This window comes from Ambystoma mexicanum, chromosome 10 (genome assembly GCF_040938575.1).
Source record: "Ambystoma mexicanum isolate Mex_15411 chromosome 10, UKY_AmexF1_1, whole genome shotgun sequence".
Taxonomy (NCBI): domain Eukaryota; kingdom Metazoa; phylum Chordata; class Amphibia; order Caudata; family Ambystomatidae; genus Ambystoma; species Ambystoma mexicanum.
In genome coordinates, this window is record NC_090932.1 from 868,583,850 (window position 1) to 868,598,985 (window position 15,136).

Sequence of the window (15,136 nt, forward strand, 5' to 3'; positions counted from 1 at the left end):
CATGTGCCTCATCAGTTAGAAACCAAAGATTAGTTTCCAGATGTCTCTACTGGTCCTACCACCTGAACAATCCCACGCTTGTCAATATCTCAAACTCCAGCGATAACAAAACCACGGCCCACTCGGCACCTAAAATTGACTCACCTCCTCCTGTTCACATTGCCATCACTGCCCCTAAACTCAAAGGCGCGCTCATTAACGCACGCTCCATCCCTGCACACGCCCTAGATATTGCAGATTTCATAGTCACAGAAAACCTTGACTTTCTCGCAATCACGGAAACTCGGCTGCATGCAGCATCCGGTCCTTCTCTGACCCTGGCCATCCCAGACAACTATTCCATTATCAGGTGTGACAGGGACACCAATCAAACTAAGGGGGGTGGACTAGCCTTCATATTTAAGAGTTCACTTAACCTCAGAGCTGCCAACAGCCTGCAGCTACCATCAGCAGAACTACTGTCTATTAAACTGCCGATCTCTCCTAATCACACGGCCACTATACATCTCATTTACAGGCCCCCTGGCCCGACCTCTTCATTCGCAGAGGACATTTCATCTATCCTAGCTACTAGTACTAAGCCCAACTCGCAAATCATTATATTGGGAGACTTCAATCTAGGCTACCAAGATACGAATGACACCAAAGCCTTTGACCTAGAAAGAGTCCTGGCCGACTTCGGTCTCACCCAACATGTCAATGAGCCCACCCCACATCAAGGGTCGCACTCTTGACTGGGTCTCTGACTTGAACTGTGCGCTTAACGTCACCTCTGTGTTGCCATGTGCATGGTCTGATCACCACAAAATATCATTCTCCATTAATTCCACTCCACACACAGATAAACCCAACCTTGCCCATCCCACTTCCACACGCAACAAAAAGGATATTACGGTTGAGAAATTACTCCCACTTATCCTTCCTCTTTTGAACTCGGCGTCCACCACATGCTCGGACCCCAGAGTGCTAGTAGACACCTACAACCGTGTCATGCTAAAAGCCCTCAACACCATTGCCCCCCTCAAACTGCACAAACAAAAACCGCGGCTCCACCTTAATTCTTGGTTTACGCGACCTGCGCAAAGAAAAAAGAAAAGCCGAGGCCCTTTGGAAAAGCTCACCTTCCCTAGTCAACAAAAACAACCTCACCACAGCCTCCCTTACCTACAAAGAAGCCATCCTAGCTGCTAAGAAGGAATTATATAACAAAAGGATCATTCAAGCCCAATCAAATACCAAGGAACTCTTCAAGATCCTTAAGGAATTGAGTCCCCTGTTGCCACGCTTGATACATGCACCCCGGACACTGAATGGTGCTCCAATATTCAAAAGGCACTGCTTGATAAAATTGACTTGCTCCAAGACAAGATTAACACTAAAAAAAAAAAGCCACCTCGCCGACTCAACGGGTAACCCCCCCCCCCATCATACAAAACCCTTTCTCCCAAACATTCCGTCCAACCTTTCAGCTTCTCACCCCTCACCATTAAGGAAGTCGAAAATATCATAACGAAGCTTAAGCCTTCCAATTGCCAAGGTGACGCCTGCCCTGCACCGGTCATAAAGGAAGCTGCTCATGATCTTGCCCCTTTCATTACCTCTTTCATTAATGCCTCTTTCAAATCGGGCATTGTACTTGACAACCTTATGGATGCTTGGGTCATCCCATTAATCAAAAAACCTAATCTTGATCCCAGTAATCCTTCTAACTACAGGCCCATCACCACGGTGCCTTACCTTCTCAAAATTCTGGACCGCGCAGCCTATCTCCAAATCCAAGACTATCTTGAAACCAACAATCTTCTAGGGCTTAGACAATCTGGCTTCCGTCCTAGACACGGTACTGAGACAGCCTTAATCGACTTGAAAACCCAAATTGAGGAGCTGAAAGACAAGGGCAAACTGGCACTCCTGCTCCTCCTTGATCTTTCACCTGCCTTTGATTTGGTCGATCACCAAATCCTCTGCCACCACCTCAAAATTGCGGCCCACTTCTCAGACGCAGCCACATCTTGGATTAGCTCTTTTCTGGCAAACAGAACCATGAGGGTTTTCTCTCCCATAGCCGCAGCTGATCCAGCCCACGTCCCGTGCGGAGTTCCACAAGGATCTTGTGCATCTCCCACACTTTACAACGTGTTTACTAAACCGCTCTTTGATATACTTGACTATCTGGGTGTCTCCTACACGAATTATGCGGATGACACCCAGATACTCATCCCTATCACTGGCGATTATGTAACAGATGCCAAAGCTCTCAATACAGTCTACACTGTCATTCAAGCCTGGATGGCTCATCATGGGCTTTGCCTTAATGATGGAAAGACGGAATTAATCATTCTTGGATCTCAATACAAACTCTCTAAACTTGACCCCAAGTTCAATTCCTTCATTATTGATGGGAACGCTATTAAAGTCTCCAACGTCACTAAAACACTTGGAATATAGCTTGACTCGACTCTATCCCTCAATCGACAAACCAACGCAGTTGTCTCAGCATCATCCTATACTTGCAAATTGATTACAGCATGTCGCCCATTCTTGACTACGGAGAACTGTCTGATTCTCGCCAGAACCCTCATGTCCAAAATCGATTACTGCAACACCCTCTACCTAGGAACTAGTCAAAGAAACATTGATAAACTCCAGGTCATGCAGAACAACGCCATAAGGGCAGCTCTCAACTTTCCTAGGCGTTCCCACATATCTAACACGAGACGCAACTTGCACTGGCTACCCATTACTCACCGCATATCCCTCAAAGCACTTGTTCTAACACACAAGGCCCAGAACAGAGCAGCCCCGGCTTACCTTTCCTCGCGCTTCATACAACACACAGCAACTAGACCACTAAAATCATCTCAGGCTCATACGCTGACTATTCCCAGCTTCAAGCTACTGACAGCTGGAGGCTCTAGCTTCCCTGTCCTCGCGGCTAAGCTCTGGAACACTCTTCCCAATGCTCTCAGAAACGTTCTTCACATCTATGCCTTCAAAGCTAAAACTAAACTGTGGTTACATGAACGGGACACCATAGCCTCCTCTTTATAAGCCTTACACCTGTCAATTCCATTACCGACTGCTCATTGTACATAGACTGTTTTTTTACTGCATTCTTAGATTCGCTCCTCTCCTCTCTGTTGATGCTCTGAACTCTATGTAAATATGTGTAAAAATGTTTAGGGTATCTATTTGCTGTAACTTGTAACCGCCTCCTTAAACATGCGCCCAGATGCCCCGGGGCAAGGTGCGCACTATAAATAAACAAAAATACAAAAAAATACAAAATACAAACACATTACGGAAAAAAACTACTGAATACTTTGAAATAAACTCCACCACAGTCGATAGCCCTGTAGTATTATGGGAGCCTTACAAGGCAGTGCTTAGAGGGGAAATAATCTCCTGGACATCCAATAAAAAGAAATAACAATTGCGGAAAGTGAAGGATGCCGAGAGGGAGGCAGAGGAATGGGCGGCTAAATTATCATAGATGCCACCCCTGAAACACACTGGTCCCTTCTAAAATCCAGACAATGCCTCCGAAACATTGCATTAGACAACGCCAAGCATGCCCATCGGGAATCAAAGGCTTGTATTTACGAACAAGTTGATCAAGCAGGCAAGATGTTGGCCTGGCTGGAGAGCAGGGACGAAGGACACCGACATGTTAGGGAGGTCGTAGATGCGCAGAACGAACGGATCCAGTTGGACCCTAAGAGCAGAGACCTTTGCCAGCTTCTACGCTGCTCTCCATCAAGCCACGTCGTCCCCGATGGATCTTTCCTTATTAGATGATATTGCGCTCCCCTCAACTGTCCGAACAACATCGTGCACAACTAGATAGAGATCTTACCAAAACAGAAATAGCGGAGGCCATCACTCAACTGCACTCTGGAAAAACACAGGGTCCCAATAGCCTACCGGTGGAGACCTGGAAGCAGCTCGGGGGAGAGAAGATGGCAACCCCCCTTCACAAGATGTTCCTCCATCCCAAAGAACAGGGTACCCTTCCTCCTGACCTGCGTAAGGCCAGCATTGTGGTCATCCCCAAGCCAGGTAAACCTACGGAATTATGCACCTCATATATGCCAATATCGTGGATTAATGGGGAGGCCAAGATTCTTGCCAAACTTCTCGCTACCAGACTACAATCAGCCATCTTCTCCCTGGTCCACCCCGATCAATGCAGCTTTATGCCACACAAATGAACATACGCCGCCTCCACCTGCTCATGGAACGTGCTCCCATTCTTGACACACCACTTGCACTACAAGCCATCAATTTTGAAAAGGCTTTTGACTCGGTGATATGGGAAAGGCTCTGGGAAATAATGCAGTAAATAGGGTTCGGCAAGACCTTCCTGGGTTGGGTGAAGCTATGATATGAAGCCCCGCACGCGGAGGTCAGGGTTAACCGATGGCCCTCCAGATCCTTCCAACTGGGCAGAGGGACATGACAGTGGTGCCCCCTGTCCTCCTTCCTTTTTGGACTTGCAATTGAATCTCTGGCCCAATAGCGTCGGCAGGTCAACACATGGAAGGGTTTCAGCTGGCCGGAAGGCGGAGAGGATAGAGTATACCTCTACGCTGATGATCTTCTGATATATTTAAGCGACCCAGCCTGGTCATGTCCGGTGGTTACGCGGATGCTGGCATGCTTTGGAGAGTTTAGTGGGCTAATGGGCAATTGGGGGAAATCTGTTTTCTTCCCGGTGAAGGGCGGGGAATACGCCATTCCCATGGATTGCACATACCAGGTGAAACGTGAGGTTTTTCACTACCTGGGGATCCGGATCTCTAGGAACCGTTCGGACTATATACCCCGTAACCTACACCCGCTTACCGATTGCCTTATGGATGATTTCCGGCACTGGATGCTCCTCCCCTTGACGCTGCAGTGATCGGAATTGCCACACACAGGGCCGAGCAGAGACCGGAAAAACATCGCCACTTGACACAATCCATCAGACTCTCACTAGACCTCCCCCACAGACGATGGCAGCGCACATCACCATACTCTGGAAGAAAACACACGCACACATTGGGTGGAGAAATAAGGTGACCCTGATGCAACCCTTCTGGTACAACGGTAATCTTACGGAACTGGTCAAGGTGGGTGGAGGCGGGAGTCACCAGGGTGAGCGACGTTCTTACTGAGGGCAACATAGCTCCATTCGAAACACTGCAACAGAAGTTTGGGCTACCGAACACTGAGTAGTATCACTATATGCAACTTACCCACGCCTTGGGGAGGCACTTGCCTGCACTCACGGATGCGCCCAAATGCACACCCTTGAAGCGTGACCTCCTGATAGAACACATACCCACCAGTGTCACTTCCATCCTATACAATGCTATAACAGCCTTTGCCACCCCAGAGCTGACCAATCTTAAATGAAGTTGGGAAATAAAAAGGTGTTATCGACCCAGAAGACTGGATACAAGTCTTAAAGGTACCCGCCAGAGATCGCGATTGCTTCCAAGCTGCGCTTGATACAGCTTAAAATTCTATTACCCCAGGGTTGAACTGGTGGAAGCGGGCCCAGATCCGAATTGTCTACAGTGTCGAGAGGGGGAAGGCACCTTCAAACACATCCTGTGGGAATGCCCCCGGATCAGAAGATTCTGGCGACAATGCTGTGGTAAATTAGCTGATATTCTAGTGAGAACAATACCACTTGATCCTCAAATACTGTTGAGCATCCCTGACGAAAACGCCACCAATAGGTGGGAAAGGCTGTTCTTATCTACAGCAGTAGGACTAATAAAATGCAATATAGCCCAACGATGGGGATCACCGGAGTGTCCGGGCCTGGCCCAATGGGTCGCTGATGTAGACATGTGTGCGGCATATATGGCAAGAGGTTGTCCAGTGAAAGCTAATAGAATATGGGTGAGATGGGAGGAGACTAAAGGACTTTGTGGATATCGAGAGATCATTGGGTGGTAACAAGATGTGATCCAACTTACCTATTTACATGGTTGCTATACGACTGACCACCGTACATAATATTGTAAGGAAGTGAATGTATGTTTGTATAGTTTGTGTTGAAAAACAATAGAAAATGTTTTATCAAAAATATAAAAAGGGTCAGACAAAGAAAATAACGCTCCGGTGACAAGCTACATTTTGTACATCTCTCATAAAAGCAAGTAGTTCTCACACTATGCTGAATTATAAAATAATGAAACAAAGCAAACTAAGAGCAAGAATCAAGAGTAAAACAGGCGAGACTTCATCAGGCCTCCCAGAACCAAATGAACAAGTACACATAAGAAATCAATAAGGAAACTAAAGTTATTGGTTGTTTAATGTAACAGTTTCAGAGCATGGCAAAAAACATACACTAATAGTCATTCAAGAAACATGGAACACCCAAGATTCTGCTTTGTTACATACCTGATGAAAAAATGTTTTGTCAACAATATTTTCAATTTGTTTCGCTTTCTGGTTTCTTCCTGGTTTCAATTTTGTGCCATTCGGCAAATCTGTGTGCTCAAAGAATCGGTCATTTTGCGGTTGAAAATCAGAGGCATTAATACCAGGTGGCGGGTGGCAGTATGAGAGTTTGCCCTGGAAAAAGAACAATGAAAAGGATAGTTATTTGAGGCTGCTCATTTTATTGCATAAAAGAGAAACATTTAGCATTGTAACAGGGCATCAGTATAATAGTTTCTTGTGCTTGAGCCTAACAGGAGCCATCGAAACAGGCATTAATGTAATTTGTAAGGGTGAAAGGAGTAAAAGGGGGTACAGCATTCTTACCCTGATCAATTACGTGCAACCAGAAATCCCTCTGATGTGGATGGGGCCTGACCCGCCTTACATCTGCAGGGCCTCACACCTCAGTATCAAACACATTAAGCAAGTCACAAGTTCTATTACCAGCACAGTTCAGCTGCAGAAAGATTGTGTGCACTGAGAATTTAACAAGGTCTTTGAACATAGTAACAGTTCACACTCCCTTCGCTTCCCAGTCAACGGGAACAGAGTACTCTGCAAATATTGTGGAAGGAACCAGTTAACTTAGAGCAAGCCAGTCGTGAAGGGAACAAGATTCTTGCACCATACATGGCAACTTTCATCATCAGTTCTCTAGATTGCGTCCAGAGAGGAGAATTTCCATCTCTGCAGGATGGTGTGACACGGCCTGAACAACTTGGAAGTCCAGGAAGATTCAATTGTTTTAAATACAGTGCAAGGTGTATCAAGTCTTCTCTCCTTCAATGGGTAGATTATTTAGTATAAAGACAGGCTGAGGGTTCAATGGAACGCAGTGTGCTGAAAAGGGGGTGGCCTTGCCCTCTTCAATCCTCTTGTGAGGGTCATTCGCTCTGTAGACCTGGTGTCCCTAAACCCCAGGATGGTCGTCTGGTGATCGGTAACCCCTACTGTCTTAAGATTCTGTCTTACTGTGTGATGGCCTAAAGGCAAACGCCTTATCCATCTAAATCTCTCTTTGGAACAATCTAGGTCATCCCTGCTTCAAGTTTCTCCAATGTGATGTAACGTAGTGGTTTGTGCCTTGCGGACACTCAGGCCCCAGTCTCTCTTACACTTCGATGCACGGATGTTCCTCTCCCTATGCCTCCATCGCTCTCACTTACCTCTTCCTACTCTCCTCCCTCCTACTCCACCCACGTCTTCCCCACATTCTACGACAGGCCCTCTCCTCTATCCCTCCAATGTTCCCCCTCTTTCTACTGCTTACGGTCACCTGAGGATTTTACTCATTACTACTCACCTTCTCCACAGCACTACCGCTCTCCCCACACTATTATCCTCGCCATACCACTCACTAAACCCATCTGCACACCCCCTAACCCAGAAATATGGCGCCCTGCTTATCCTTCCAGGGAGATCGTACCCTGCTCACTCTCCACATACACTCAATCTCACTATTCCCAGATCTCTTCTCTCCTCAACCCCCACCCGTACACCCCATTCTACTATCCTCACTCTCCCAACACCCGCTCACTCACTCTACTCCTACGACCCTCACTCCGCTACTCCCATCTCCCACATGACCCTTACCTGCACAAACACTAATTCACTGCTAAACGGGCACAAACGGGTACCACTCTTCCCCCACAAATGATTCACCTTGCAAAATGCCAGAGTAATCTGCCTCCACTTCTCTATCCACCACCCTTCTTCCCCCGCTGACCTCACCCAAACACACACTCTGCCTTTCCTTCTGTACCCTTTCGTACAGTGTTCCTGCTGGCTCTGTCAACATCTCCCACTTCCACTGCCTACAGAGCTCACCTGACTGAACCAATCTTCGACTGCCTTTTCCCCCAGGAGGTGGCCTACCCAGATGAGAGGCTTTATAAAATAAAACTCAAGTCCCTCCCTTTTCCAGCATGCTTTTTGAAACCGTCGCTAGTGGGGTAGCAGCTAGTGGCTTCAGCTGCTTGCAGTCCCTGTAACTTTACTCCAGTTGGTGGGTGTTGTTGCTAATTGGGTTTGGGGAGGGTTTCTGCATCTCTCCTGTCCCTCTGCAGTCTGTCCTCACTCCCAAGTTCGTTTTCTGCTGGCCCTCCATTTGCCTACGGTACATCTGGGGTTGTCCGATTAGATGTTGGATGCCTCATTTCTGTTTGGCAGTGACATTTCCAGTCAATTTCCTGGCTGTTCTTGATTCCGTTCCAAAAGCTCATATGGGTTTTCTCTGTTGCTCTGAGGTGCACTTAGAGTGTTGGAAATTCTGAAATGGAAAAGAGAACAGTGGCCAGAAAAAGTACTGGGAGGCACTTTGGGACTGAGGGCGGCACAAGTATGTACATGCGTGGCACATAAGGGGGTCGGAGGCAGGGCCCCCCCCCATTTCACCCTTCCCCCGCTGACATATCATTAACCTGACCCCATCACTGTGGCCACTATGCTTGCCCTAAAGATCACTGAAAAAAGAACAGTGCAGATATAAAAGTGCTTCCTACATTAGATGAAACTTAGGGAAAAAGAGGGCCTTGAAGGCTTATCTATGTGGGAGAAAAGAAAGAGAAATACATGATGACAAATAATGGAAAATAAAGTTTAGGCCACCCACCACCTCTAATGACATCAAGTTAGCAATGCCCTTAGATTTTTCCTTTACAGCAGACTTTGTGAGGTTTTGATGCACTATTTGTTTATTTTATTTATAACGCGCGTCAGACCCAAGGGTATTAGGGCGCAGAAGAAGGAAAAGAGGATTGTTCAGCAAAACAGTGCTGGTATATATCAAACAAATGAGCAAAATAGTAGAGCATCAAGCAACAGTTATATACAATATATACAATTATACGCAGTAGTGGACAGTGGTAGGCAGTGTGGTTGAGGGTCAAATGTCATGCTGCTTAATCCATTGGATGAGGTTAGATCTGAAGCGTGGGTAGGGCATGTCTTCTCTTAAAGAGGGTGGGAGCGAGTTCCAGTTTTGGGCAGCTTTGACCGGGAAGCTACTATCACCAGTCTTTATACGTTTGAATCTAGGCACTTGAAGTAGGTTAATATTAGCTGTTCTGGAAGGGCGGTTAGTGGATTGTCTCCGGAACCTGGAAGTAAGGTACTGAGGGGCGGCCAAATGTAAGCATTTATGAGTTAGGGAGGCTGATTTAAGGAGAATTTTGTCTTTGGTGGAGAGCCAGTTGTAGGATCTTCTAAAGTCAGATATGTGGGCTTTCTTGGGAATGTTGAGGGCTGCTCTCAAAGCATTATTTTGGAAGATCTGGATCTTGTTGGTAATGTATTTGTTGCAACCTATGTATAGGGTGTTGCAATAATCCAGTTTATATAATACCTAGGCTCTTGCTAGAGTAATGCAGTTATTATGTGTAAGGAAAGGCTTAGCTGCTCTAATTAGCTTGCACGTGTAAGCGGTGGCCAAGGCCATGGAGTTTACTAGTTTTTTGAAGGTGAGAGTGGAGTCTAGGTAGAAGCCAAGAGTGTTCACTTCCTTGGCTACTGGGATGTTGTTGTTGTCTATGGTGAAGTTAGAATATAGATGGCCTAATTTATTGAGATTAGCCGTGGTGCCCAGAATGAGGAGTTCCGTTTTGTCATCATTCAGGGTTAGTCAATGACAGGCCATCCATGCCTGGATGATGAGATATACTCTGTTCATAAAGGCCAAATCCTTGTCGTAATCTCCAGTCAACAGGATGAGGATCTGTGTATCATCTGCATAGTTAGTGTAGGTGATACCTAGGCCATCTGGATATTAGAATTTGCTTTGTCAATGCTTGTAGAACAGCACAATTTTGGGCAGGCTTGGACTGGCCTAGAGGGCAATGCCCAAACCAAAAACACAAAACTATAGCATGGGCCAGTTTTTTTTGGTCAAAGTGGCCCAGTTGAATAAGTTACTTCACCATGCGAGCAGTAGTTTTGACCAGTGTTATTGAATACATATTCTTTAAAATGCACAATTTGCATCACATTATCAACCCCGCCTCCTCATCTCTCACCCCGCACCCGTCACAAAAGGAATGAATTGCCATCCGCAACTGTGGGCCACTTTTTCATTGGTGCCCGAGACAATATTGTGCCCCAGTCCGACCCAGATTTTGGGCATGCATGGAGGGAAGGACTGGAAAAACACTGTTCTGCAAGAATTCAGGCCAAGGCCTTTTCGTTCCATGTGGCTATGCAAAATGGAATGGATATGTTTGGTAAGGACAATGGACTGCTCACAGAACAAGGGTGTTGTCACAGTGGGAGAGGTGCCTATGCCCTTTGGTGGGAAGCGAGAGACCGGAAGCCGCCATATGAATCAAGGGTCAGAACTAGATATCAAGAAAGGACTAAAGAAAGGATGCACTGTGCTGACTGGCACAGAGATTTATTTGCCAAAAGGCATACCAATGTTTGCCTGAACCTTCTTAGGTTTTGGCTCGGATAGGAGACTGCTGACCTATAAAAGGTCAGGAGGTCCGGATAGAGTAGTGTGGTCAATGTTCCAGACAGATGTAGGTTTCTGCAATTCTTGTCTTGCAAGACAACAATAAAGCAGTCATCACACGAAAGATGATCGAGCCTGGTTTCTCAGACACCTACCAGAAACATTATTGACCCAAGCCAAAAAGAGCTCGGAAACATCATTAAACTCTGGGTCTAGGCCAAACTTAAGTGCCAGTTTCCCTTTTCACATTGTGCAAGGATTCATTCACCCAGGAAATCATGCACAAAATCGAAAGATAGCTCCAGTCTAGATTAACTGAAATTCTGAGCTCACTTGGGGAAGGTAGGTTGAATATGTATGCAACAGGTGTCTGCAAAAATGAATTGCCCTGTTCTGAAGCAGAAGGAACCTGGAGAGATGACACTACAAATTCTTATGATCCATTGTAAAGCAGTCCTCAAACGGAATAATTTCCCATGATGGAATATGTCGAGAAGGTAAATTATGCAAACGTGTTTAAACAATATTCAGATTGTATACATGATGTTGGAAACTAATGATCAAGCCGAAGCAAGTCTTGCCCACTTGACTGACTAGAGAACATGATTCATCTGTAGTAGCCAAAGGTACTCACATAAGCCACAACTGTATTCTGGCAGACCCTTTCTTAGCCGTATTCATGACTTCAGGAGACATATTTGTGGGTCTGAATTCTAGTTCTCTAAAAGCTGGCCCAACACGGTTAAATATGGAAGTGGAAATAGAGAGTCTTCCCTTGGATATCAAACAGGACATAGAGCTCCTATGGATTGAGGGGGTTATGTTCAGTTTTCAGATGAGTGTACAGTCCTGTCAGTGAAACAATATCTGAATGACTGAACCAGTGTGAGGAACTAAAGGAAGCTTAGATTCACCACCTATACATTTGCACTAGTGTCTTGCGGCAAAGAGGTTTTCAATTGAGGAAGACCCCCACCCCCCTGCCCCGCTTCGCCCAAGGGCTAGAGAAATCCTGATCCTTCCAGGTCAGTTATCTCGAAACTGACCTGGAAGGTATCCACTGGTCATTAAATAAAGACATAGTTCCAGGTGCTTTACTGTATGCAGTTAAAATAGAAAAGTGTACTGAATAGTCAAGTACAATTAAGTAAAAAGATGAACGCTGTAAAATATCCATGAGTAAAAGGGGCACATTTTTCATTCTTCACTAGACAGTACAATATTTCTACTGGATTACACTGCCGAGTGGTCTCTAGGTTCTGGTGAAGAAGCCTGCTGTCTCATCTAGGACAAAAGCTGGGTCCTCAATGTTAATTTATGCACAGAGGCAGACATTTGAATGGGCTGTGTAAACCAAGGCACCCGTACCCATGCTATATCACGAATTACATCATCTTAGTCACTCTTCTTTTTAAATAGATTGGCAAAACTGGAGGCGGTTGCAGAAAAGTCTAGGTAATGGTTTTGAGCTATTAATCAACAAGCATTACTCAATGTTATTTATAGGTGCTGCGGTATCAAGTTCAGGTCTTGTCCATTATCGCTTGTAGTGGACAAAAAGAATGGCAGTACAAACACTGAAAGAGGTTATATACTTGCTCTGCCAACTCGTGGCAGTTTTTGAGATTGCGGTTCAAGTGGTCTAAGCCGTTTTGTTCCGTTTTTGATGCCAAAACTGCATTCTTGTGATGGCCAGCGTAACAGCACTGAAAGTTATGTAGAGCAAGTCTTCCCAGTTTGAGAGTAGATTGCAAATGGTTGTTGTGCAGTGTCAATCTTTTTTCTGCAAACACTTTGAAAGACTTCAGTGTTAATAACACTGCTCCAAGTTCAGATTTGTCTGCAACACTATCATTTCCATGGTCATGAATTAAAGCCAGATGTGTTGCCCACTTGTGAGTAAAGGAAAACTAAGAGGTGATGGCTGGAAGGTTTAGAATTGATGTTCAACCTCTGGCAATTGTTCTAGGCAACCCTCCAGACCATTGTTCTTTGCCTGCCAAACCGTTACAGGAAGGGGAAATAACATATGCAAATCAGGCTTGGTTCCAACCCCCAAAGGGGGACAGTACAACCCGAACTGCTAGATCACATCCCTTCTGCACGAGACCACAAGCAACCCCAGACATGTTTCAGCGTCATTGAGCTTCATCAGTGAGGCTTAGCTTTGGTCTCTAGGTCCAGCAGGCACTGGACCACGTCTGGGCACAATCGTGCAACTCAAGGTGACAAAGCAAAACCAAGAGGTGATGGCTGGAAGGTTTAGAATTTATCTTAAACCTCTGGCAATTGCTCTGGGTGACCCCCCAGAACATAGTTATTCGCCTGCTAAGCCATTACATAAACCTGTGGGTAAAGTGACTATTCCTATACTGTACACTGTATTGTATACTCTGGCAAGGGACAAATAGTTCTCGGTTCTTTAAATTTCAGCAACAGCAATGCAAGTTGCCCCATACCTCTTTGAGCACTCTGCCAGAAAGGGCATTCAGCTTCTTATCCTTTTCATGGTCCATGTTTCTAGCACATAGACCAGGTACCGCAACCTAGTCTTTGATTCTTGGGCGCAAGGTGCTTGAGTGCAATGGTGTACATGAACACCATGTTTGTGCAAATTAGCTGCCAAGACAGAGAAGTAAATGGATAAATTTTAAATGAATTGTGTTGGACCATTCACAGCCCATTTCTCTCTTTTTAACAGTCTGTTCTTGTACCGAGTGTTCAATTCATCACTTTAGCCAATGATTATTTGCAGGCCACCTACTGAATCTCTGAACATTGTTTTCAGATGCATTCCTGCCTTTGACTCCCATAAAGATATACTCCTCACAAGACACTAACATCTGGGTGGAATGGAACAAACCGAAGTGTTTCTGCTTTCAAAAATAAGTGTTTGACCTGTGCTAGAGAATCTTGGTGACCTAAGCCACATATGGACTTGACTGATGTGGCAAATAAACTGACCCCATTCTCCTCTTTAAGCTTAAAATCTAACTCGGTAGTAAAATGAAGAAGTAAGATTGGACCAAGGAAAGACCTGTCCAGTCCCTTTTGACCATAGATTAACCAATTACAAAGTGGAAAATGGCCTGGAGGAAATCCTTCTCTTGTATTCAGATTTACCAACTGTAGTGACACAAAATATACAAGTGTCTGCATGGTAAATCTCCCGTGCAGACTGGTGTGATCTAGTGTTAAAATGGATTTCTAGAACATGTCCTGGTGGACCGATTTTAGGAGGCCACCCTAGTTATGATGAACAGGGAACTCAAAGGTTAGCCAAAACCCAATTAAGGTATGTGAATAAGTAGTCAAGGCTTATTCTCAGGAGTGAGAGTGGCATTATGGGCTCTCAATGAGTCCACACAGTATGGCACATAATTCAATGTAGACAGTCAGTTATAAAAAAATACAACTATTTATTATAGGCCTCATAAACACACTAAAAGATTAATATAACAGGTAGTATTATCTCAACACTATGATACAAATATATACGGTAACCATAGGTTCAAATAGGATCCACCATTCCCCCCATTATTTCATGGCCGGAAATGCTGGATGTTGATATATATATATATATATATATTGAAACTTACCTACAGAGACTTCATTCTGGTGAGAAACATGAAACATTGTGGCTCCTGCGACTTGTTGGCACAAGGCTGGCATTCATCTTAGGGTTTGCACTTCTTAAGTTAGGTTATTGTCTTGTGATCTGGTTCCGTAATTGATTGCATCTCGAATACTTACATGTTTTTGCTAACTAAATGATTTGATGTATATTTGAACAGATCTGTGAGAGAACCCCTGCATCCCCCTTACAATATTTATTACCCTAACTCGCACCTATATATATATATATATATATATATATATATATATATATATATATATACATACATACATACATACATACATACATACATACATACAGCCTTTCAATGCATTTTTATAATTTTTATTTTGTGATGTGGTTATTTTGTGGTTTTGAAAGACAAGCGTAGCCAGTGAGGTTGTGCCAATACTCAATCTTGGAGTAATATATATATATATATATATATATATATATATATATATATGATACATTACTCACCGTAATCGTATTTCTGATGCTTGTATCTGCTTAGATTCACATGCTGTGCATAGGCCGACATCTAGTGGAAGCTGCAGAGTATTACAGTTTGTTTTTCGAAACTCGAAAATGGGCGTCGGCACAGGGCGTGCCAGTAATACTATCCCTAGTGT

General features: G+C 44.8%; 1 protein-coding gene across 1 annotated transcript in view; it reads right to left on the reverse strand.

The window, feature by feature from the left end:
* The window catches only part of LSG1 (large 60S subunit nuclear export GTPase 1), a 374,602-nt gene that overhangs the window by 53,543 nt on the left and 305,923 nt on the right, over nucleotides 1-15,136 (reverse strand). The window contains exon 13 of the mRNA XM_069618580.1: nucleotides 6,403-6,576. Within this exon, the coding sequence (XP_069474681.1) occupies nucleotides 6,403-6,576 (174 nt within the window). The remainder of the gene's footprint in view (nucleotides 1-6,402; nucleotides 6,577-15,136) is intronic.